This window comes from Theropithecus gelada, chromosome 4 (genome assembly GCF_003255815.1).
Source record: "Theropithecus gelada isolate Dixy chromosome 4, Tgel_1.0, whole genome shotgun sequence".
Lineage (NCBI taxonomy): Eukaryota > Metazoa > Chordata > Mammalia > Primates > Cercopithecidae > Theropithecus > Theropithecus gelada.
Genome location: NC_037671.1, coordinates 54,633,307 through 54,658,928, shown reverse-complemented (window position 1 = coordinate 54,658,928; position 25,622 = coordinate 54,633,307). Strand labels below are relative to the sequence as shown.

Sequence of the window (25,622 nt, the reverse complement as noted above, 5' to 3'; positions counted from 1 at the left end):
CCATTTGTATGTTTTCTTTTGAGAAGTGTCTGTTCATGTCCTTTGCCTACTTTTCAATGGGGTTATTTTTTTTTTTCTTGTTGATTTAAGTTCCTTATAGATTCTGGATATTAGACATTTGTCAAATGCACTGTTTCAAGTATTTTTTCCCATTCCGTAGGCTGTCTGTTTCCTCTGTTGATAGCTTCTTTTGCTATGCAGAAGCTCTTTAGTTTAATTAGGTCCCAATTGTCAATTTTTGTTTTGATTACATTTGCTTTTTTTCCCCCCGTTCTGAGACAGGGTCTCATTCTGTCGCCCAGGTCTACGATCCATTTGGGGTTAACTTTTATGTATGGTGAGGTAAGGGTTGAAGTTTATTCATTTATTTACTTTTGCATATGGCTATTGAATTGTTCTAGCACATTTTGTTAAAAAGACAATCATTTCTCCACCTACTTGTTTTACCTTTGTCAAAAATCAAATGACCTCATATGTGTGCATCTATTTCTGGACAATGTGTTCTATTTCATTGATCTGTATGTTGATCTCATCAGATTGTAAAGTCTTTGAGATATGGGGCTTATAGTAGTTTCAGATCTCCATTGCCTAGCATGGTGTTTCCTTCATCTATATGGATGTTCGATTAATATTATTTGAATGACTGAGTGAGCCAATAAAGACGCACAGAAAGTGAGGAAAAACATTCAACTTTCTGGAACACTAAAGGTCCAAGGGGTGTTCAAGAGTCACCTAACAGGCAAGGGCAAGATCAAACTATGAAAGCCACTCTGAAGGATAACTGACATATTTAGACTTTCAGAACCTGGTTCCTTGAGTTCAAGAGCTGAGTAGAAAGCTTTTGGTAAGCCAAAAAATGTCCCATTTTGACATTACCTGCCACCTATTGGTAATCTGCAATTGTCCTTGACAAAGAAATAACTTCCAGAATTTCTGATATTTTAACTCCATCCATTATAAATATATAATTTTGATTCATCTTAGCTACTTAACAGGAGGCCCTGGTTGAGAGGACTTTTGAAAGTTACTCCCACAATTTCCTATTACTGTCTAACACAAACTCTGCCTAGCCACCATCTCTTGGACGCCCCCAAACATGCCATACTTGTTCCTAATTCCCAACCTTTGTTCTTGTTCTTCTTTCCAGTGTGCCCTTTGTTCTCTGCCATTCTAAATCTGGGTCCAATCCCAGCACTTTGACAAAGACTTCTTTAGTTTTTCAGGCCCACACCTTTCTCCTGCTGACCTCTGTCTGCATGACTTAACTAATTACATAATCAGATAATCTGGTATACTCATGTTATTACTTAACAGCTTTATGTATTTTATATGCCTTGTCTTCTTAATGATACTGGAAATGACTGAAAGATAGGATTCTAGGAATGGGAGTTATATTTTGTCCTCCATAATACATAGCACGTGAAATGGTTCCCACAGAAGTTACTTACCTCTTGTTTAATTGAATTTAATAAAAATCACCCATTGGATAAATGCCTTTGAGAGTCAGTTAGACATCATTCTTTTAACACTACCATTCTAGTTAAAGGAATTATGTAGCTGATGGAAACATAGCCTTTTCTGTACCTCATGACTGATACCTTTTTTTTCTTTTTTTGAGATGGAGTCTTGCTCTGTTGCCCAGGCTGGAGTGAAGTGGCACAGTCTCCGCTCACTGCAGCCTCTGTCTCCTGGGTTCAAGCAATTCTCCTGCCTCAGCCTCCCAAGTATCTGGGACTACAGGCACCTGCCACCATGCCCAGGTAACTTTTGTATTTTTTAGTAGAGACAGGGTTTCATCATGTTGGCGACACTGGTCTCAAACTCCTGACCTCAGGTGATCCTCCTGCCTTGGCCTCCCAAAGTGATGGGATTATAGGCATGAGCCACAGCACCCAGCCTGTTTCCTACTTTTGAAAAGAACCCTATATATGTCACCAGGTTGCCTCTCCATGCAACTTTGATAAAAATTTTTAATTGGGAAATTATAGAAGAGGATAATTATATATTAAGTTTTCAATATAGGTCACATTGATAAGGCAGAGACAAACCTGGAATCTGTCATTTAAAGGGATTTAGTTTCAGTGAGACTTTTCATGCCACCTTGAATATACTCCTATTCATTTTCTTTATCTATTGTAAATCTAATGTTTGTTAGCTCCGAACTGCATGGATTTCAGGCTTGTTTAAGCATTCTGAAAGGCCAAAATTAGTATATTAGTCCCATTGTCACTGAACTCTATGACGGTTCTATAGAGAACTGATTATAAGAATATGTACAGTAGGTAGAAGCCAAACTGTGTTGAACTAGGGCACAGATCCAGTTGTTTCTACTTGAGCATACAAGTTGAATTAGCAGTTATTTTCATTTAATATATATATATATATAATATAAACTTTCCTAATTCTAAAATGATGACAATTTTCACTCCCTTTTATCCTTTTCCCCAATCTCATTCTCCTCCCCTCACATGCAATCATTCTAATGCAGCTATGTGACTGAATGTGTTCTATGTGTACTGTGTTTTGCATGTGTTATAGCATTATATATCTAATTTTATGTATTTTTCCTACACAGCACTATGTTTTAAGATCCATTCACTTGCTTTCTGGGAACATCTTGTTTACTGCTTCTAACTACTGTATATTAATCAAAATGTACCTTCACTACATTTTGCTTATCCATTCTTTCAATGATGGGAACCTCCAACTCCTTACCCACAAATAATAATGCATTTTTTAATTAAAAAAAGCACTGTGCAAGAGAAGCAATACATGTGGACAGGTTGAATATAGCCTCAGACTACACGTTTATTTATAACCTCTAATGTAGACAAACTTCTTGCTCAATACCTGAAATTTCTTTTTCTTTCTGGTTTTTTTTTTTTTTTGGGACGGAGTCTCGCTCTGTTGCCCAGGCTGGAGTGCAGTGGCGCTATCTTGGCTCACTGCAACCTCCACTTCCCAGGTTCAAACAATTCTCCTGCCTCAGCCTCCTGAGTAGCTGGGACTACAGGCGCCCACCACCACGCCCAGCTAATTTTTTGTATTTTTAGTAGAGACGGAGTTTCACCATGTTAGCTAGAATGGTCTCGATCTCCTGACCTCATGATCCACCCACCTTGGCCTCCCAAAGTGCTGGGATTACAGGAGTGAGCCACCGTGCTCAGCCCTAATACCTGAAATTTCTTATATCCTAATTCCCAAAAAATATAGCAAAAAGAAAAAAAATCAATGAACACATTTACAGAATTCTGTCAGCCACCCAAACATGAGAGTTGTCAGTCATTACATGTGACCAAGATAACTTTATTCTAAGAGAAATGTAAAAACTACTAGAACAATAACTAAAGCAAGCCTACTCATCCCAGGAACTAGTGAACAGCAGATATCTGCTGCCATTTTGTTGCACTGCCACTCTCAAACATGGTAGGTAACTTTTTTTCTTTTTCTTGAGATAGGGTCCCACTCTGTTGCCCAGGTTGCAGTGCAGCAGCACAATCACAGCTCACCACAGCCTCCCAGGCTCAGATGATCCTACCACCTCAGCCTCCCAAGCAGCTGGGAATACAGGTGTGCGGCACCAAGCACGGCTAATTTTTGTATTTTTTGTAGAGATGGGGTTTCATCACATTGCTCAGGCTGGTCTCAAACTCTTGGGCTCGAGCAATCCACCCACCTCAGTCTCCCAAAGTGCTGGGATTACAGGAGTGTGCCATTGTGCCCAGGCCATGCTAGGTAATTTTAAACCAGCAAAGAATGAGCTGGGTTTGACACAATGGACCTCACCTCTATGAGTCACAGACATGCCTTTTCCAATCTCAAGTTAAACCACATAGAAACTTCCTGTTTAGGAGGTAGTTGAAGTGAGAAGCAAAGTCAGGAAAGCATATAAAGAAAGGCTAAGCTTTCATTCATATCCTTGAATGAAAACAAGCCTGTTTGAAAAATGCATTAAAAATCTAATATTAAATCGTTTCAGTTCAGAAACCTTGCTCTACTGCACTTTAAATAAACCCCCCACTGTTGTTTTGGTTTTGTTTCCTTGACCTGGGTACCAGACTGTCTTGGGGACATGCCTGGACCAAGGGGCAAGTAAAGGAGGAAAGCTGTGGGAAGCCATTTTCTGAGCATCTAAGCAAAAATAGCTAGAGGCTTCCAAGTATAAACGAATTATGGATACTGATTAACTCCTTTAAGAACCTAAAAATATCCCAAGTAACAGAGAATAAACTGAATCAAACATACTTGCATTTTCCACCAAAACTTTGGGCATACGCTGGCGGTTCATTAGGAGTGGGAAAGGATCTCTTCCATCATTCCGTTCGTGGACCTCTCGAATTTCCACCGTATCATCCATAAGATAGTAATGAATAATGTAGGTCCGACATTCACCATACATGCTGTCTGTATCATCCCAGATCGCATAAAATCGAAGGACCTTTGAAGAATCCAAAGTAGTGACTCAAGAATCTTAAAAGTAAGGAGTTCAACTTGACTACTTTGGCAATTATGTATTAATGATGAAAAGATTAGCTGGAAAGACTATGAAGTAATTTCAGATGGGGTAAATTGAAAAAAAAAAAAAAGAAATATTCATCAAAGATACTAAAACATCTGAAATTATGTACCATATGTCAGCAGCCGGAAATAATTAAATAATAGGATTATAAGTTTGTGCCAGAAAAGAAGAGCTCACTTTGATCCAAAATATTAGTCAGTGAAAGAGAAGCTAAATTAAAAGAGCAATGAAGTTCTTTACATAGTGGTTTATAAATATTAATAAAGGTATATGTGAATATAGTATATATATAATTAGTATAGAAAAAATTTTTATTTATTAACCAGTCTTTTTTTGGTCCCATCAACACATATCTTCTAGCAATAATATAAACACAATCTTTTTTTTTTTTTTTTTGGCTAGGCTTCTTCAAATCATGGGAATAAACACAATCTTTAAATACAAAATAATAACAGATATATGACTAATATGAACAAAATCCTTAAAAGACCATGCTAGTGCTAGTTTACATTTTCTGAACTAAAAGGGGTTAAATGTCTAAAGAAAGGGAACAGCAAAGAAGCACTGAGGGTGATCTCTTCCTTTTCTCTCTCCCTTTAGTACAGAAAGGAAAGGATTTAAATCTGCTTATACACATCAGCTCACAAGGGAGAGGATTAGGAAGGTTGGAACGGAGTTGGAAAATGCTCAGAACATTCTGGACTCCAATATTAATATAACATATAACAACGAAGCATCTGTAGTGGGGTTTCTGTGAAATTAAACATTTTAACATTAGAACCTACATATACACATATTTTTGAAATTTCCCAATAATCGATTTATGGTTTCCCAAAGGAGTCTATGAAATTAGCTCATTTTAAGGGAAAGAAATTGTCAATTGGAAACGTAAGGTGGGAAGCAGACGTAGCTCAGGAATTGTTTTGAGATTTAAATGTTTGGTGGGATTCACAAAAGGACTCCGCAACTCCACAATCTTCTTTGGATCTCCATATGAAATGCAGGCATTCCTGTACCTGTAACCCTTGATGAAAGCAGAAAGACAGTACTGTGTCCCAACAGTTCAATTATAGCTGTAATGTTTCAAAATAGTTACCAATACAGCTACCCAAACCTTTTGCCAATAAGTATAGGTCACATTTGGAAATAAGTAAGCCTACTGCAGTTCCTCTGTCACTTACCTGTTTGTCAAAGGTGAGAAATTGCTTGAGTTGATCAAAGTCTGATGGGGTGACATACTTACGAAGAGGCTGTTTTCGGAGTTCGGTGTAAGGATCAAGAGCCATCTTCTCTGGTGGATTTAATTCAATTCCTTGGCTTTCTAAAAATACCTAAATAATTGAAAGTTAACAATGATCATCTTTCTTAGAGCTTTTTAGAGTAAGTTATAAACTGATGATATAAAAATAAGTGTATGGGCCAGGCACTGTGGCTCAGGCCTACAATCTCAGCACTTTGGGAGGCTGAGGTAGGAGGACTCCTGAAACGCAGGAGTTCACAACCAGCCTGAGCAACATAGTGAGACCCTGTTTCTACAAAAAAATTTAAAAGTTAGACTGGTTTGATGGCATTTGCCTGCAGTCCAGGCTACTCAGGAGGCTGAAGTGAGTGTACCACTTGAGCTCAGGAGGTCGAGGCTGCAGTGAGCCATGATCATGACATTGCACTCCAGTCTGCATGACAGCAAGACCCTGCCTCAAAAAAAAACAAAAAAAGAAAGAAAAAGCGTAATCATGATTTCTATGCCATTGCTCAAGTTAAACATTAGTTTGCTGCTTGAGCGCATGTAAGCTGTATTAAGTTTCCAACTGAGCCAACTCCATAATGCAGATAATAATCGGGAGTTACCTGAAGTATTTTATATTGTTATATTGCTAGGTATTTGCTAAGCTAGTTGGGATGCACAATGGCAAAATAACTGTTTTCAAATATGAATTTAAATCAAATTTAGTTAGGTGCCTGTAACAGAGTAAGTCTTAGGATTGCTTACTTCCATATATGTGGAACCTAACCATGGTTTCAAACAATATGTAATTCCTATTAGGTCTGAAGGCAAGCTGCACAATGGCCAAGTTAGGCTGAAATCATATTCCCAATTTTCTAATTCACTTAAAACAAATACTATATATGATTAAGTCCCTTCCCCTCGCCAAAAAAGAAAAAAACAAAAGCATACCCACTGGTTATATTAGACCAGAAAACATTTTAGCAAAATAGGAAAGACAAACCAAGTGCTCAGATTTCACCAGATATTCCCGAAAGGGAAGTGAGAAAGCAAACAACTTGGAAAACATACTTCAGGATATCGTCTGCAAAAACCTCCTCAACCTCACCAGAGAAGCCAACAATCAAATTAAGGAAATACAAAGAATCCCTGCAAGATTATACACAAGGAGATCATCCCCAAGCCACAGAATCATCAGATTTTCAAAGGTCAAAATGAAAGAAAGAATGTTAAAAGCAGCTACAGAGAAAGGGCAGGTCACGTACAAAGGGAACCCCGTCAGGCTAACACTGGAAACTTCTCAGCTGAAACCCTACAAGCCAGAAGAGATTGGGGGCCTATATTCAACATTCTTAAAGAAGAAAAATCTTCAACCAAGAATTTCATATCTAACCAAACTAAGTTTCTTAGCAAAAGAGAAATAAGATCCTTTTCAAATAAGCAAATGCTGAGAGAGTTCATTACCACCAGACCCGCCTTACAAGAGATCTTAAAAGGAACACTAAATATGGAAAGAAAAGGCCATTACCAGCCAATACAAAACACACTTAAGTACACAGACCAGTGACACTATAAAGCAACCACATAAACACGCCAGCATAATAACCAGCGAACAACACAATGACAGGATCAAATCCACACATATCAATACTAAACTTAAATATAAATGGGGTAAAGGCCCCATTTAAAAGGCACAGAGGACAGGTATGGTGGCTTATGCCTGTAATCCCGGTACTTTGGAAGGCAGAGGTGGGTGGATCACTTGAGGTCAGGAGTTTAGGACCAGCCTGGCCAACATGGTGAAACCCCGTCTCTGCTAAAAAATACAAAAATTAGCCAGGCATGGTGGTACACACCTGTAATCCCAACTACTAGGGAGGCTGAAGCAGGAGAATCACTTGAACCCATGAGGCAGAGTTTGCAGTAAGCTGAGATCACGCCACTGCATGCCAGCCTGGGTGACAAAGTGAGATTCTGTCTCAAAAAAAAAAAAGAAAGAAAGAAAAAAAAAAACTAAACAAAACAAAAAACTGAAAAAAAAACACAGAATAACAAGCTGGATAAAAGAAGGAAGACCCAATGGTATGCTGTCTTCAAGAGACCTATCTCACACCCAAAGGCTCAAAGTAAAGGGATAGAGGAAAATCTACCAAGTAGATGGAAAATAGAAAAAAGCAGGGGTTGTGGTCCTAATTTCAGACAAAATAGACTTTAAACCAACAAAGATCAAAAAAGACAAAGAAGGGCATTGTATAATGCTAAAGGATCCAACTCAACAACAACAAAAAAAACCCTAACTATGCTAAATACATATGCACCCAACATAGGAACACCCAGATTCAAAAAACAAGTTCTTAGAGATCTAAAATGAGACTTAAACTCCAACACAACAGCAGTGGGAGACTTTAACACTTTCCTGACAGTATCAAACACATCATTGAGGCAGAAAATTAACAAAGATATTGAGGACCTAACTCAACATCGGAACAAATGAATCTGACCAACCTCTACAGAACTTTCCACCCAAAAACAACAGAGTATACATTATTCTCATCAGCACATGGTACATATTCTAAAATCGACCATATAATCAAACAGAAAACAATTCTCAGGAAATGCAAAAGAATCAAAATCATAACAAACACACTCCCAGATGACAGCATAATAAAAATAGAAGTCAAAACTAAAAAAAAAAAAACAAAAAAACACTCAAAACCATGCAATTACATGGACATTAAACAATCTGCTCCTGAATGACTTTTGGGTAAATAATGAAATTAAGGCAGAAATCAAGAACTTCTTTGAAAGTAATGAGAACAAAGATACAACATACCAGAATCTCTGTGACACAGCTAAGGCAATATTAAGATGGAAATTTATAGCACTACATGCCCATGTCAAAAAGTTACATGTCAAATTAACAACCTAATATCACAACTGAAAAAACTACAGAAGCAAGAGCAAATCAACCTCAAAGCTAGCAGAAGACAAGGAAAAACCAAAATGAGAGCTGAACTGAAGGAAATCAAGACACAAAAAACCATTCAAAAGATCAATGAATCCAAGAGTTGGTTTTTATTGAAAAGATAGGCCAGTAGCTAGACCAATGTAGAAGAGAGAAGATCTAAATAAACACAATTAGAAGTAACAAAGGGGATGTTACCACTGACCTCACAGAAACATAAGCAACCATCAGAGAATATAAGGGACACCTGTATGCACACACACTAGAAAACCTAGAAGAGATGAATAAATTCCTGGACACATACACCCTCCCAAGACTGAACTAGGAAGAAACTGATTCCCTGAACAGACCAATAACAAGCCCGAAATTTAATCAGTAATCAATAGCCTATAAATCAAAAAAGACCCAGAGCCTGATGGATTCACAGTTGAATTCTACCAGATAAACAAAGAAGAGCTGGTACTTTTTTTTTTTTTTTTTTTTTTTTTGAGATGGAGTCTTGCTCTGTCACCCAGACTGGAGTGCGGTTGCGCTATCTCAGCTCACTGCAAGTTCCGCCTCCCAGGTTCATGCCATTCTCCTGTCTCAGCCCCCTGAGTAGCTGGGACTACAGGCGCCTGCCACCACGCCTGGCTAATTTTTTGTAATTTTAGTAGAGATGGGGTTTCACCATGTTAGCCAGGATGGTCTCAATCTCCTAACCTCAGGATCCACCCACCTCAGCCTCCCAAAGTGCTGGGATCATAGGCATGAGCCACTGCGCCTGGCCAAAAGCTGGTACTATTCTTACAGAAAATATTCCAAAAAGTTGAGGAGGAAGGATTCCTCTCTAACTCATTCTATGAGGCCAGCATCATTCTGATACCAAAACCTGGCAGAAACACAACAGAAAAAGAAAACTTCAGGCCAATATATTTGATGAAAATCGATGCAAATATACTCAACAAAATATTTGCAAACTGAATCCAGAAGCACATCAAAAAGGTAATCCACCACAATCAAGTAGGCTTCATTCCCAGGATGCAAAGTTGGTTCAACATACACAAATCAATAAATGTGATTCATCACATAAACAAAACTAGAGACAAAAACCACATGATTATCTCAATTGCTATAGAAAAGACTTTGGATAAAATTCAGTATCCCTTAATGAGAAAAACTCTCAATAAACTAAGTAGGAGAGGTTCCAAGATGGCCGAATAGGAACAGCTCCAGTGTGAAGCTCCCAGTGTGAGTGACGCAGAAGACGGGTGATTTCTGCATTTCCAACTGAGGTACCGGGTTCATCTCACTGGGGCTTGTCAGACGGTGCAGCCCATGGAGCAGGGCAAGGCATTGCCTCACCTGGGAAGTGTAAGGGGTCAGGGAATTCCCTTTCCCAGCAAAGGGAAGCTGTGACAGATGTATCTGGAAAATCAGACACTCCCACCCTAATACTGTGCTTTTCCAATGGCCTTAGCAAACGGTACACCAGGAAATTATATCCCGCGCCTGGCTCGGAGGGTCCCACGTCCATGGAGCCTCTCTCACTGTTAGCAAAGCAGTCTGAGATCAAACTGCAAGGTGGCAGCGAGGCTGGGGGAGGGGCGTCTGCCATTGCTGAGGCTTGAGTAGGTAAACAAAGCAGCCAGGAAGCTCGAACTGGGTGGAACCTACTGCAGCTCAAGGAGGCCTGCCTGCCTCTGACTCCACCTCTGGGGGCAGGGCATAGCTGAACAAAAGACAGCAGAAACTTCTGCAGACTTAAAACATCCCTGTCTGACAGCTTTGAAGAGAGTAGTGGTTCTCCCAGCATGGAGTTTGAGATCTGAGAACGGACAGACTGCCTCCTCAAGTGGGTCCCTGACCCCTGAGTAGCCTAACTGGGAGACACCTCCCAGTAGGGGCCAACTGACACCTCATACAGCCAGGTGCCCCTCTGAGACAAAGCTTCCAGGGGAAGGATCAGGCAGCAATATCTGCCATTCTGCAATATTTGCTGTTCTGCAGCCTCCGCTGCTGATACGCAGGCAAACAGGGTCTGGAGTGGACCTCCAGCAAACTCCAACAGACCTGCAGCTGAGGGTCCTGACTGTTAGAAGGAAAACTAACAAACAGAAAGGACATCTACACCAAAACCCCATCTGTACGTCACCATCATCAAAGACCAAAGGTAGATAAAACCACAAAGATGGGGAGAAACCAGAGCAGAAAAGCTGAAAATTCTAAAAATCAGAGCGCCTCTTTTGCTCCAAAGGAACGCAGCTCCTCGCCAGCAACAGAACAAAACTGGACAGAGAATGATTTTGACAAGTTGAGAGAAGAAGGCTTCAGACCATCAGTAATAACAAACTTCTCTGAGCTATAGAAGGATGTTCGAACCCATCGCAAAGAAGCTAAAAACCTTGAAAAAAGATTAGATGAATGGCTAACTAGAATAAACAGTGCAGAGAAGTCCTTAAATGACCTGATAGAGCTGAAAACCATGGCACGAGAACTATGTGATGTATACACAAGCTTCAGTAGCCGATTTGAGCAAGTGGAAGAAAGGGTACCAGTGACTGAAGATCAAATGAATGAAATGAAGCGAGAAGAGAAGTTTAGAGAAAAAAAGAGTAAAAAGAAACAAACCCTCCAAGAAATATGGAATTAGGTGAAAAGACCAAATCTACGTCTGATTGGTGTACCTGAAAGTGACAGGGAGAATGGAACCAAGTTGGAAAACACTCCTCAGGATATTATCCAGGAGAACTTCCCCAACCTAGTGAGGAAGGCCAACATTCAAATTCAGGAAACACAAAGAACGCCACAAAGATACTCCTTGAAGAGAGCAACTCCAAGACACATAATTGTCAGATTCACCAAAGTTGAAATAAAGGAAAAAATGTTAAGGGCAGCCACAGAGAAAGGTTGGGTTACCCACAAAGGCAAGCCCATCAGACCAACAGCGGATCTCTCAGCAGAAACTCTACATGCCAGAAAAGAGTGGGGGCCAATATTCAAGATTCTTAAAGAAAATAATTTTCAACCCAGAATTTCATATCCAGCCAAACTAAGCTTCATAAGTGAGGGAGAAATAAAATCCTTGACATGCAAACAAATACTGAGAGATTTTGTCACCACCAGGCCTGCCCTACAAGAGCTCCTGAAGGAAGCACTAAACGTGGAAAGGAAAAACCAGTACCAGCTACTGCAAAAACATGCCAAATTGCAAAAACCCTCAATGCTAGGAAGAAACTGCATCAACCAGCAACTAAAATAACCAGCTAACATCATAATGATAAGATCAAATTCACACATAACAATATTAACCTTAAATGTAAATGGGCTAAATGCTCCAATTAAAAGACACAGACTGGCAAATTGGATAAAGACTCAAGACCCATCAGTGTGTTGTATCCAGGAGACTCATCTCATGCGCAGAGACACACACAGGCTCAAAATAAAGGGATGGAGGAAGATCTACCAAGCAAATGGAAAACAAAAAAAAAGCAGGGGTTGCAATCCTAGTCTCTGATAAAACAGACTTTAAACCAACAAACATCAAAAGAGACAAAGAAGGCCATTATATAATGGTAAAGGGATCAATTCAACAAAAAGAGCTAACTATCCTAAATATATATGCACCCAATACAGGAGCACCCAAATTCATAAAGTAAGTCTTTAGAGACCTACAAAGAAACTTAGACTCCCACACAATAATAATGGGAAACTTTAACACCCCACTGTCAACATTAGACAGATCAACGAGACAGAAAGTTAACAAGGATATCCAGGAATTGAACTCAGCTCTGCACCAAGTGGATTCAATGCCATCCCCATCAAGCTACCAATGACTTTCTTCACAGAATTGGAAAAAACTACTTTAAAGTTCATATGGAACCAAAAAAAAGCCCGCATTGCCAAGACAATCCTAAGCCAAAAGAACAAAGCTGGAGGCATCATGCTACCTGACTTCAAACTATACTACAAGGCTACAGTAACCAAAACAGCATGGTACTGGTACCAAAACAGACATATAGACCAATGGAACAGAACAGAGCCCTCGGAAATAACACCACACATCTGCAACCATCTGATCTTTGACAAACCTGACAAAAACAAGAAATGGGGAAAGGATTCCCTATTTAATAAATGGTGCTGGGAAAACTGGCTAGCCATATGTAGAAAGCTGAAACTGGATCCCTTCTTTACACCTTATACAAAAATTAGTTCAAGATGGATTAAAGACTTAAATGTTAGACCTAAAATCTTTAAAACCCTAGAAGAAAATCTAGGCAATACCATTCAGGACATAGACATGGGTAAGAACTTCATGACTAAAACACCAAAAGCAATGGCAATAAAAGCCAAAATTGACAAATGGGATCTAATTTTAAACTAAAGCACTTCTGCACAGCAAAAGAAACTACCATCAGAGTGAACAGGTAACTTACAGAATGGGAGAAAATTTTTACAATCTACCCATCTGACAAAGGGCAAATATCCAGAATCTACAAAGAACTTAAACAAATTTACAAGGAAAAAAATCAAACAACCACATCAAAAAGTGGGCAAAGGATAGGAACAAACACTTCTCAAAAGAAGACATTTGTGCAGCCAACAGACACATGAAAACTATTCCAATCAACAGAAAAAGAAGGAATCCTCCCTAACTCATTTTATGAGGCCAACATCATCCTGCTACCAAAGCCTGGCAGAGACACAACAAAAAAAGAGAATTTTAGACCAATATCCCTGATGAACATCGATGCAAAAATCCTCAATAAAATACTGGCAAACCAAATCCAGCAGCACATCAAAAAGCTTATCCACCATGATCAAGTGGGCTTCATACCTGGGATGCAAGGCTGGTTCAACATACGCAGCAAATCAATAAACGTAATCCAGAATATAAACAGAACCAAAGACAAAAACCACATGATTATCTCAATAGATGCAGAAAAGGCTTTTGACAAAATTCAGCAGTCCTTCATGCTAAAAACTCTCAATAAATTCGGTATTGATGGAACGTATCTCAAAATAATAAGAGCTATTTATGACAAACCCATAGCCAATATCATACTGAATGGGCAAAAACTGGAAGCATTCCCTTTGAAAACTGGCACAAGACAGGGATGCCCTCTCTCATCACTCCTATTCCACATAGTGTTGGAAGTTCTGGCTAGGGCAATCAGGCAAGAGAAAGAAAACAAGGGTATTCAGTTAGGAAAAGAAGAAGTCAAATTGTCCCTCTTTGCAGACGACATGATAGTATATTTAGAAAACCCCATCATCTCAGCCCAAAATCTCCTTAAGCTGATAAGCAACTTCAGCAAAGTCTCAGGATACAAAATCAATGTACAAAAATCACAAGCATTCTTATACACCAGTAACAAACAAACAGAGAGCCAAATCATGAATGAACTTCCATTCACAATTGCTTCAAAGAGAATCAAATACCTAGGAATCCAACTTACAAGGGATGTAAAGGACCTCTTCAAGGAGAGCTACAAACCACTGCTCAGTGAAATAAAAGAGGACACAAACAAATGGAAGAACATACCATGCTCATGGATAGGAAGAATCAATATCGTGAAAATGGCCATACTGCCCAAGGTAATCTATAGATTCAATGCCACCCCCATTAAGCTACCAATGACTTTCTTCACAGAATTGGAAAAAAATGCTTTAAAGTTCATATGGAACCAAAAAAGACCCCGCATTGCCAAGACAATCCTAAGTCAAAAGAACAAAGCTGGAGGCATCACGCTACCTGACTTCAAACTGTACTACAAGGCTACAGTAACCAAAACAGCATGGTACTGGCACCAAAACAGACATATAGACCAATGGAACAGAACAGAGCCCTCAGAAATAATACCACACATCTACAGCCATCTGATCTTTGACAAACCTGAGGAAAAACAAGAAATGGGGAAAGGATTCCCTATTTAATAAATGGTGCTGGGAAAAGTGGCTAGCCATAAGTAGAAAGCTGAAACTGGATCCTTTCCTTACTCCTTATATGAAAATTAATTCAAGATGGATTAGAGACTTAAATGTTAGACCTAATACCATAAAAACCCTAGAAGAAAACCTAGGCAATACCATTCAGGACATAGGCATGGGCAAGGACTTCATGTCTAAAACACCAAAAGCAACGGCAACAAAAGCCAAAATTGACAAATGGGATCTAATGAAACTAAAGAGCTTCTGCACAGCAAAAGAAACTACCATGAGAGTGCAGGCAACCTACAGAATGGGAGAAAAATTTTGCAATCTACTCATCTGACAAAGGGCTAATATCCAGAACCTACAAAGAACTCAAACAAATTTACAAGAAAAAAACAAACAACCCCATCAAAAAGTGGGCAAAGGATATGAAAAGACATTTCTCAAAAGAAGACATTCATACAGCCAACAGGCACATGAAAAAATTCTCGTCATCACTGGCCATCAGAGAAATGCAAATCAAAACCACAATGAGACACCATCTCACACCAGTTAGAATGGCAATCATTAAAAAGTCAGGAAACAACAGGTGCTGGAGAGGATGTGGAGAAATAGGAACACTTTTACACTGTTGGTGGGATTGTAAACTGGTTCAACCACTGTGGAAAACAGTATGGCGATTCCTCAGAGATCTAGAACTAAAAATACCATATGACCCAGCCATCCCATTAGTGGGTATATACCCAAAGGATTATAAATCATGCTGCTATAAAGGCACATGCACACGTGTGTTTATTGCGGCACTATTCACAATAGCAAAGACTTGGAATCAACCCAAATGTCCATCAGTGACAGACTGGATTAAGAAAATGTGGCACATACACACCATGGAATACTATGCAGTCATAAAAAAGGATGAGTTTGTGTCCTTTGTAGGGACATGGAGGCAGCTGGAAACCATCATTCTCAGCAAACTATCACAAGAACAGAAAACCAAACACTGCGTGTTCTCACTCATAGGTGGGAATTGAACAATGAGATCACTTGGACTCTGGAAGGGGAACATCACACACCGGGACCTATTATGGGTAGGGGGGAGGCGGGAGGGATGGCATTGGGAGTTATACCTGATGTAAATGACGAGTTGATGGGTGCTGACGAGTTGATGGGTGCAGCACACCAACATGGCACAAGTATACATATGTAACAAACCTGCACGTTATGCACATGTACCCTAGAACTTAAAGTATAATAAAAAAAAAAAAAAAAGAAAAAATGCTCATCATCACTGGTCATCAGAGAAATGCAAAATGCAAATCAAAACCATAATGAGATACCATCTCACACCCGTTAGAATGGTGATCATTAAAAAGTCAGGTAACAACAGGTGCTGGAGAGGACGTGGAGAAAGAGGAACGCTTTTACACTGTTGGTGAGACTCTAAACTAATTCAACCATTGTGGAAGAGTGTGGTGATTCCTCAAGGATCTAGAACTAGAAGTACCATTTGACCCACCCATCCCATTACTGGGCATATACCCAAAAGATTATAAATCATGCTGCTATAAAGTCACATGCACACGTATGCTTCTTGTGGCACTATTCACAATAGCAAAGACTTGGAATCAACCCAAATGTCCATCAGTGACAGACTGGATTAAGAAAATGTGGCACATATACACCATGGAATACTATGCAGCCATAAAAAAGGATGAGTTCATGTCCTTTGAAGGGACATGGATGAAGCTGGAAACCATCATTCTCAAACTATCGCAAGGACAGAAAACCAAACACTGCATGTTCTCACTCACAGGTGGGAATTGAACAATGAGAACACTTGAACACAGGGTTGGGAACATCACACACCAGTGCCTGTTGTGGGGTAAGGGGAGAGGGGAGGGAGAGCATTAGGAGATATTCCTAATGTAAATGACAAGTTAACGGGTGCAGCACACCAACATGGCACATGTATACATATGTGACAAACCTGCACGTTGTACACATGTACCCTAGAACTTAAAGTATAATAAATACATACATACATACATACATAGGTATTAAAGGAACACACCTCAAAATAAAAAGAGCCATCTGTGAAAAACCCACAGCCAACATTATATTGAACAGGGAAAAGCTGGAAGCATTCCTCTTGAAAACTGACGCAAGAAAAGGATGCCCTCTCTCACAACTTCTATCCAACACAGTATTGGAAGTCTTGGCCAGAACAATCAGGCAAGAGAAAGAAATGAAGGACATCCAAGTAGGAAGAGAGAAAGTCAAACTATCCCTGTTTGGAGACAACATGATTCTATATCTAGAAAACTCCATAGCCTCATCCCAAAAACTCCTTAAGGTAATAAACAATTTCAGCAAAATTTTAGGATACAAAATCAACATACAAAAATCACTAGCATTCCTATACACCAACAACAGCCAAGCTGAGAGCAAAATCAGGAACACAATCCCATTTACAACTGTCACAAAAAGAATAAAATACCTAGGAATACAGCTAACCATGGAGGTGAAAGATCTCTGCAATGAGAATTACAAAACACTGCTTAAGGAAATCAGATGACATGAGCAAATGAAAACACATTACATGCTCATGGATACAAAGAATCAATATCTTTAAAGTCACCATACTGCCCAAAGCAATGTACAGATTCAATGCTATTCCTTTCAAATTGCCAATGACACTCTTCACAGAACTGGAAAAAAAATACTTCAAAATGCAGTGGTATCCAAAAACAGCCTGAATAGTCAAAGCAATTCTAAGCAAAAGAACAAATCTGGAGGCATCACGTTACCTGCCTTCAAACTACACTACCGGGCTACAGTAACCAAAACAGTATGGTACTGGTACAAAAACAGACACACAGACCAATAGCACAGAACAGGGAGCTCAGAAATAAGGCTGCACACCTATAATTATCTGATCTTCAACAAAGTTGACAAAAACAAGCAATGGGGAAAGGTGCTGGGATAACCTGCTAGCCATATGCAGAAGATTGAAACCGGATTCCTTTCTTACGCCAGATACAAAAATCAACTCAAGATAGATTAAAGACTTAAATGTAAAACCTAAGACTATAAACATCCTGGAAGACAACTAAGGCAACACCATTCTAAATATAGGAATGGGCAAAGATTTCATAACTAAAAGCAACCACAACAAAAGCAAAAATTGACAAATGGCATCTAATTAAACATAAGAGTTTCTGCAGAGCAACAGAAAGCATCAACAGAGTAAAAGAACAATCTAAAGAATGGGAAATAAATATCTGCAAACTATGCATCTGACAAAGGTCCAATATGCACCATCTATAAGAAACTTTAATTTACAAGCAAAAAAGCAAAGAACCCCATTAAAAAGTGGGCAAAGGACATAAACAGACACTTCTCAAAAGAAGACATACACATGGCCAATAAACATATTTAAAAAAAGCTCAACATCACTGATCATTAGAGAAATGCAAATCAAAACCACAATGAAATACCATCTCACACCAGTCAGAATGGTCATTATTAAAAAGTCAAAAAATAACAGGTGCTGTCAAGGTCGTGGAGAAAAAGAAATGTTTATACACTGTTGATGAGAGTATAAATTAGTTCAATCATTGTAGAAAGCAGTGTGGTGATTCCTAAAAGACCTGAAAACAGAACTACCATTTGACCTAGGAATCCCAAAGGAACATAAATCATTTGCCATAAGACATATCCACAAGTATGTTCATTGCAGCACTATTCACAATAGCGAAGACATGGAATCAACCTGAATGCCCATCAGTGGTAAACTGGAAAAAGAAAATGTGATCCACATATGCATACATATACATATACATATACATATACACATACACATATATATACATGAAGGTGCCATACTTTTTGCATTTTTGTTTTTTGTTGGTGATTTTGCGTTTAAAGGGTCCCAATGCCTAGCACTGAAGTGCTATTTAGTGTTCCTAAGCACAAGAAGGCTGTAACACACCTCAGAGAAAATGCATGTCTTAGATAAGCTTTGTTCAGACATGAGTTATAGTGCTGTTGGGTGTGAGTTTAATGTTAATGAATCAACTGTATATATTAAATAAGGTGTCTTTAAACAGAAACACATATAAATCAAACTTACGTATTGATCAGTTGACAAAAATGTGGCCAGAGATTGGTGGGAACCCAACCCTGTATTTCCTCTAAGACCAGTGGTTCAATATTCACTAATTCAGTGTTTGTGGTGACTTTATAGTCATAATTACTGTGAATAATGAGAACTGACTATAAATAGAATAGATCAACTGTTCAGTGATTAATTTGCAAATGTTCAAATTGCCCATAAAAACACAACTGTAAAAATAATTGTTACGAAAACACAACAGTAAAAATAATTGTTAATACCTTTATGTTTAGATAACATTTTATAATTTCTCACTGTTGGTACAATTGTGAAACTGCCTATGATATATAAGACCTCAGACACCTAAAAAACAAAGAGATAAAAATATGTTGGAATGGGAGAATATCTCAAAGATGGTCTAGCACCTCTACTTTTGAAGCTATTTTTCTCTAATGTTTTGGAATGGCACTGATGCCATGGCTCCTTTCTTTACTTCCTTCAGGCCTCTATTCATGTGTCATCTTATCACTGAGGCATTCTCTGATCCGCCTTTATAAAGAGCCCCTCAACTTCCATTCCCTTTACTCAGCTTTACTTTTCTCCATTGCTCTTATCATCATCTAACATATAATCAATCTATTTATTTGCTATTGTTTATCTCCTCCAACAAGATTGGAACCTCTATAGAGGCAAGTCCTTACATTTGGCACTTAGAACACTGCCTGGAACAAAGCAGGCATGCAAATAAATATTTGTTAAATAAACTAAATGAGAACAATAATGGATTCATAGAAGCTCACTGCATGTAAAAATTAGTCAAATATGGCACTAGGTATCCTGGAATAAGGACATAAAATACTTCAGAAACTATATCTTTGCTGCTAGAAATATTTTTTTAACTAAGACAAACTGGAATTGACTTCCTAATTCCTACACTTTGTAGTAAAGAAAGGCCATCTATAGCCTCTATGCATGTAACTTTAAGAAGGGTTTCCTTTGTATTAAAAAATCCAAACTTATGAAATAAAGAAAGTAGAGGACTTTTTACATATAGAAGAGTTTTTTTCATTTAAAAATGGCTTTATTTCAGAAATTCTTTAGATGGTAAGCTTTCCTGGAATATAGCAAGTATCATTTACCAAAAATATATGAGCTACACAAAAAGTTTTAGGCTCATATCTGCTAATAGAAGTAGTGCTATTTTCGTAAGCTCACACTTAAGATAAAACGTTTAATCCCTCTTCCATACTTCCATCCCAGCAGGGGTGCTATTCCCCTACTCTCTATTTGAACTGCCATTTTAACCTGGTTTCTTACCAAACGATTCATCTATGATGAGAGTTTGATTTTGAGTGAATAAGTATCAATATCATTCTGAAAAAATTATGTTACTACTAGTGTTGGCACATACTAGCACATACACACATGCAAATACCTAGCCAACCATAATAATTCATGCAGAACAGATTACCAATGTCCTCCCCTTACCCTAATAAATGAAATGTATCCTTCTATAAATTAGAATGATGCCTCAGACCCCACAACTGTCAAAAATATATGCTATACCTGTGTGAATTGGTCACAGTCAACAACGCGGAAAGTTTTGCCATAAATTGTGATGTTTATTCCTCGATTTAGGTCTTTCCAATGGTAATGGTCACCCCGGTCATTCTTGGCTAGCCGCTGCCGTTTTATTAACTTGCCTTGAGGGATTCCAGAATTTTCTACAACAGGCTCTATGACAGACATGCTGTCATCTTCTAGATAATAGTAAATGTTCACTTGACGGATCCTATACTGTTCCTCAGTTGACATAGGAACATCTTCTTGGAAATAGGCATCGAATTTCAGTACCTGTAACATGCAAGGAAAGGAGAAACGGTGTACTATTAGCTTGTCATAGTCATCTGAAAAATATCAAGTACCCTCCTCAAAACAGAACCACACAAGGAGATTTTAACACTCATCACTCCTATCCTGTAAATCTTGATACTCTAAAACCACAGACACTGCAAACTATAGTCCGTGGGACAAATCTAACCTGCCACCTGTTTTTTTATGACCTGCAAGCTAAGAATGGGTTTTACATATTTAAATGGTTTAAAACATTTTTAAAAAATTTCATAACACATGGAAATTATACAAATTTAAATTTTCAATACACAAATAACTATGTAAATAATTTATGCCTTTTTGTTAACAGCTGCTCTCCCATTACAAGGGAAGAGTTGAACAGTTGTGACAGAGATACACAGACTAAATTGTGTCTCCCTCATCCCCAAAATTCATATGTTGAACCCCTAACCCTCAATGTGACTATATTTGGAGACAGGATCCTTAGGAGGTAATTAAGGTTAAACGAGATCTTAAGGATAGGGGTATGCCACCTTTAATCCCATAGAACTGGTGGCCTTAGAAGAGAAGGAGAAAAGAAAGAGAGTTACTTCCCTCCCCTAACTCCCACATGTACACACCAAGGTAAGGCCACATGAAGACATAGCAAGAAGACCGCTGTATGCAAGCCAGGAAGACAGCCCTCACCAGAATTCAAACCAGCTGGCACCTTGATCTTGGACCTCCAACCTCCAGAACTGTGAGAAAATAAATTCTATTATTTAAGCCACTCAATCTGTGGTATTTTGTTGTGGCAGACTATGCAGACTAAAACTACTGCAATGGCCAAAATATATGCTATCTGCCCCTTTACAGTATTTGCTGACATCTGCTTTAAATACTCACAATGTGTATAAACTATTTATTGCATACGTTCCTTGGTGAGAATACATCTCAAAGGACTTTACTAGCTTCACCTCCATGTCAAAAGTCCCTCCCAGAACTTCTGGGAAGAGTAAAAAATCTTGGACAAGATTGTGATTTTTGGTTTCAAACTGAAAATGAGGGTTAATTGCACTTCTTTAGAAGTGTAGTCCTTTGTAAATATATATGAATTACACTCATTATTATAGACTTTATATGAATGACTTTCATATCATCAATCCACTATAGAATCTTTGCAGGGTTTGTATATACCCTGATCATCAATCCACTACAGAATCTCTAAAAGGTGTGTGTAAATACTCTCATTGTGCTCAGGAACACATATATTACATCAAGTAAACCATTGGTCCTCTGGGGAGCATCATCATCAATGTGAAGTCAAAATGGTATCAATATATAGATTATACATTTAAAAAACATAAAACATGCCATGCGCAGTGGCTTACGCCTGTAATCTCAGCACTCTGGGAGGCTGAGGCAGGCAGATCACCTGAGTTAGAGAGTTCAAAACCAGCCTGATCAACATGATGAAACCCCGTCTGCACTAAAAATACAAAAATTAGCCAGGCATGGTTGTGGGCGCCTGTAATTCCAGCTACTCAGGAGGCTATGGTAGGAGAATCACTTGAACCCAGGAGGTGGAGGTTGCAGTGAGCTGAGTTAGCGCCACCGCACTCCAGTGTGGGTGACAGAGTGAGACTCCATCTCAAAAAAATAAAAAATAAAAACATAAAACAATATTATAAAAAGCATATATTGACATGCTTTGGGATTTTTAAATTTCTGTTATTTTGTCTCTGGTTTTAATGTGCCTTTTCAAGGACAGAAAGTATTAGAATGGGATTCTAAGCAGGCAAGATAGTTTACCCAAGCCTCTACTAGAATAAGAGGAACAAATCAAGAAGATCCTAAATGAAACACAAATATGGCTTGATAAATGGAAAGATGAAATAATTCTATACATGGGCACTGTTACTAAAAAAAAAAAAAAAAAAGTAGAATAACTACTGTGGAAAAACAAGATAAAAGCCAAAAGAGAACTGGCAATTGCATAGAAGAAATATGAATACAATGAAGGCCTTAAAACTCATAATAAAAAGATAAAATGGATAAGTGCAGTGGAATGTTTGAAGGAGAAAAATAACATGGTAAAAACAAAGGACAGATAATGTTGGAGTAATATTTTAGATCAACTGCAAAGAACTGAAAGTGGGGACATGATCATAGTAATTCATATATAAAATGGCCTGTATCTGAGCCATATATTTATAAATACATAAAATGTTTAAGCTGAACCGATCAGCTAGTCGAACCCCACTTATTTTATATAAGGAGGAAACTGAGACCCAGGGTAGTAAGGTGGCTTGCCTGAGGCCATGTAAGGCGTTAGGGTCAGAGCTGGAACTAAAATTCAGACTATTAACTCACAACCCAATATTCTCTCCACATATCTTGCTACTTCTCAGATAACAGATGCTATAGTGGTTCCAAGAAGGAATCCGTGTGAGCTAAAGTAGTCAGAGAAAGCTTAACTAGGAGGAAACAGGAGACGTATTAGACTTGAAGAGTGGGAAGATTTTAGATCAGCAGAGGATACAAGGGGGGGTTGTAAGCAGTGGCAATAACAGAAGCAGAGGAAGGAAACCCAGCAGCAGTATGCAGGCTATGATGGAGGAGGAAGTACTAGGCATGGCAATCAGATTGAAAGCCCCTTGAATAGTCCAGGTCTGCAGTAATTAATTAGCAGCAATGGAAAAGCAGAAGTCTGACTGGATTGATAGTAAGAAAGTGGGAAGATGGAAGCAGATGAGGTATTAAGGAAAACCCAGTGCTGGCGATATAGTGGTGATCCCATAGAAATGTAAACATAAGGAGAAGATAATTTGGGTATGGCAGATGGTGAGTTTGATTTTAGACTTACCGAATTTAAATGACAGCACAAGTTGTATACTGCAGGGGGTAATTTATACTGCAGGACTGGGTTTAGGGGAAGAAGTAAATATTACAGAACATTCAAGGATAATACAAACATTTTTGGCCAAGCAACTGAAAGAATAGAATTACTATCAAATTGATATGAAGAAGATGGCTGCAGAACAGATTTTGGGGGTAAGAAGACAAAATTGGGAGTTCAGTTTTAGATATGCTTAATTTGAGATATTTATTAGACATTCAAGAGGAGATGTCAAATAGGCATTTATGTATACATATGTTTAGAGGACAACTTATCATCATAAAGAGGACATTTCAAGCCATGAACCTGGGCAACTCACCAAAGGAGTGAGAAGATAATCACAGAGAAGATAACCAAAGATCGAGTCTGTGGCCACAGCCATGTTGTCAAACCATCTGTTTTCTAAGACTGGCGGGCATGAAAATGCCTATGGCCACAGGAAGTTGGCCTCAGAATGGGAGGCAAGGAGATATATAGATATATCTATATCAAGGAGATATAGATATAGATATCAAGGAGATATAGATATAGATATCAAGGAGATATTGATATAGAGATCTCCTTGATATCTATGTCTATATTGATATAGATATCTCCTTGATATCTATATCTATATCTCCTTGATATTGATATCTATATCTCCTTGATATATATATATATGTGTGTGTGTGTGTGTGTGTGTGTGTGTGTGTGTGTAAGGTCTCAGGTAAAGAATATGCTAACCGAAAAGAATTACTTAATTGATTGTTAATTTTTAAAAGGCACTTATCTATTTATTAAGAACAGAATTAACAGTTCTGTGCTCCTCCCACAAAGAATGACTTGGGGAGAAGAGTTAATGAAGAAAAGCTCTTTGGAAAGTTTCCCTGGAATCATGGCAGATGGAAGGAAGGACTAGATTGCAGCTCCCACTCAGACAGGCAGAGCAGCGTGTGAAGGCTCACATTGTGAACTTTTGCTCCAGGATGACTGCAGGAGTAAATTAGGAAAGCGGAGAGAATCTACAGACCCTCTGAAAGAAGCAGATTGCTCCTGCAGAACCCAGGAGACACCCCAAATACTGTGAGTGCCCAAACCATGGAAGTGGGAAAGGGAGATCAACTGACCCCAAACACACACCCCCACTGAGGAACCTGAAGGTCTAGATTACAGGAGAAGATTCTGACCTTACCTGGAGCTGGGTCAATTCAGAGAGCCGAGTGAAATACAGGGGTAGAGGAAGCAGCGGGAAAAGTCTTGTGGTCTTGCTGGGGTCCCCTACCAAGCCATTTCTGCCTTGCTTCATAGGGGTACTTGGGGAGGGCAGCCAGAGGCACTGGGAAAAGGCCACAGGAAGAAGGGAACCTCCAGCTGAACTCTGTAACAATTTGAACCAATCAAGAAGTCTCCTGGCCAGAACTCGGGAGAGGGTGTGAATCCAGTGTGTAGATTCCACAGGTTGGGGAAGAAGGAAAGCCCCACTTGCTTTCAAAGCCGGGAGGCAGGTAGCCTGGGGCAAGTTCTCAGCCCTGCTCACCCACTGCCTGGAAACAGACTTGGTGCTGTTGGAGAGGGGCGGGACAGTGGGAGTGAGACTGGACCTTTGGATTGCATGGGGGCTGGGTGAGGTCTGTGACTGCTGGCTTTCGCCCCCTTCCCTGACAACCTTAAGTACACAGTAGAGGCAGCCATAATCTTCCTAGGAACACAACTCCACTGACCTCAGACCCTCACCCCTAGCCCCCACAGCAGCCGCAGCAAGACCTGCCCAAGGAGAGTCTGAACTCAAACACATCTTGCCCTGCCCCAACTTAATGGTCCTTCCCTACCCACCCTGGTAACTGAAGACAAAGAGCATACACTCTTGGGAGTTCTAGGGGCCCACCCACTGCCTGTTTCCCCGCATACTACCACAGCTAATGCTATCTTGAAAACACCACCTCCTGGCAGGAGATCAACCAAAACAAAAATAGTACGTTAAACAACCAAGGCTAAGGACCCTCACAGAGTCCGCTTCACCCCCCTGCCACCTCCACTGGAGCAGGTGCTGGTATCCATGGCTGAGAGATTCACAGATGGCTCACAGCACAGGACTCTGCAGACAACCCCCAGTACCAACCTGGAGCCTGGTAGACTTGCTGGATGGCTAGATCCAGAAGAGAGATAATAATCACT

The 25,622-nt window shown here is 39.2% G+C and overlaps 1 protein-coding gene across 3 annotated transcripts in view; it reads right to left on the bottom strand.

The window, feature by feature from the left end:
- EFHC1 (EF-hand domain containing 1) overlaps window positions 1-25,622 on the bottom strand; it is a 104,513-nt gene that overhangs the window by 65,654 nt on the left and 13,237 nt on the right. For all 3 annotated transcript variants that reach the window (XM_025381620.1, XM_025381621.1, XM_025381622.1), the window contains 3 exons: window positions 20,303-20,590; window positions 5,701-5,850; window positions 4,246-4,438 (listed from right to left, as the gene is read on the bottom strand). In XM_025381620.1, coding sequence (XP_025237405.1) covers window positions 4,246-4,438; window positions 5,701-5,850; window positions 20,303-20,590 — 631 coding nt within the window. The remainder of the gene's footprint in view (window positions 1-4,245; window positions 4,439-5,700; window positions 5,851-20,302; window positions 20,591-25,622) is intronic.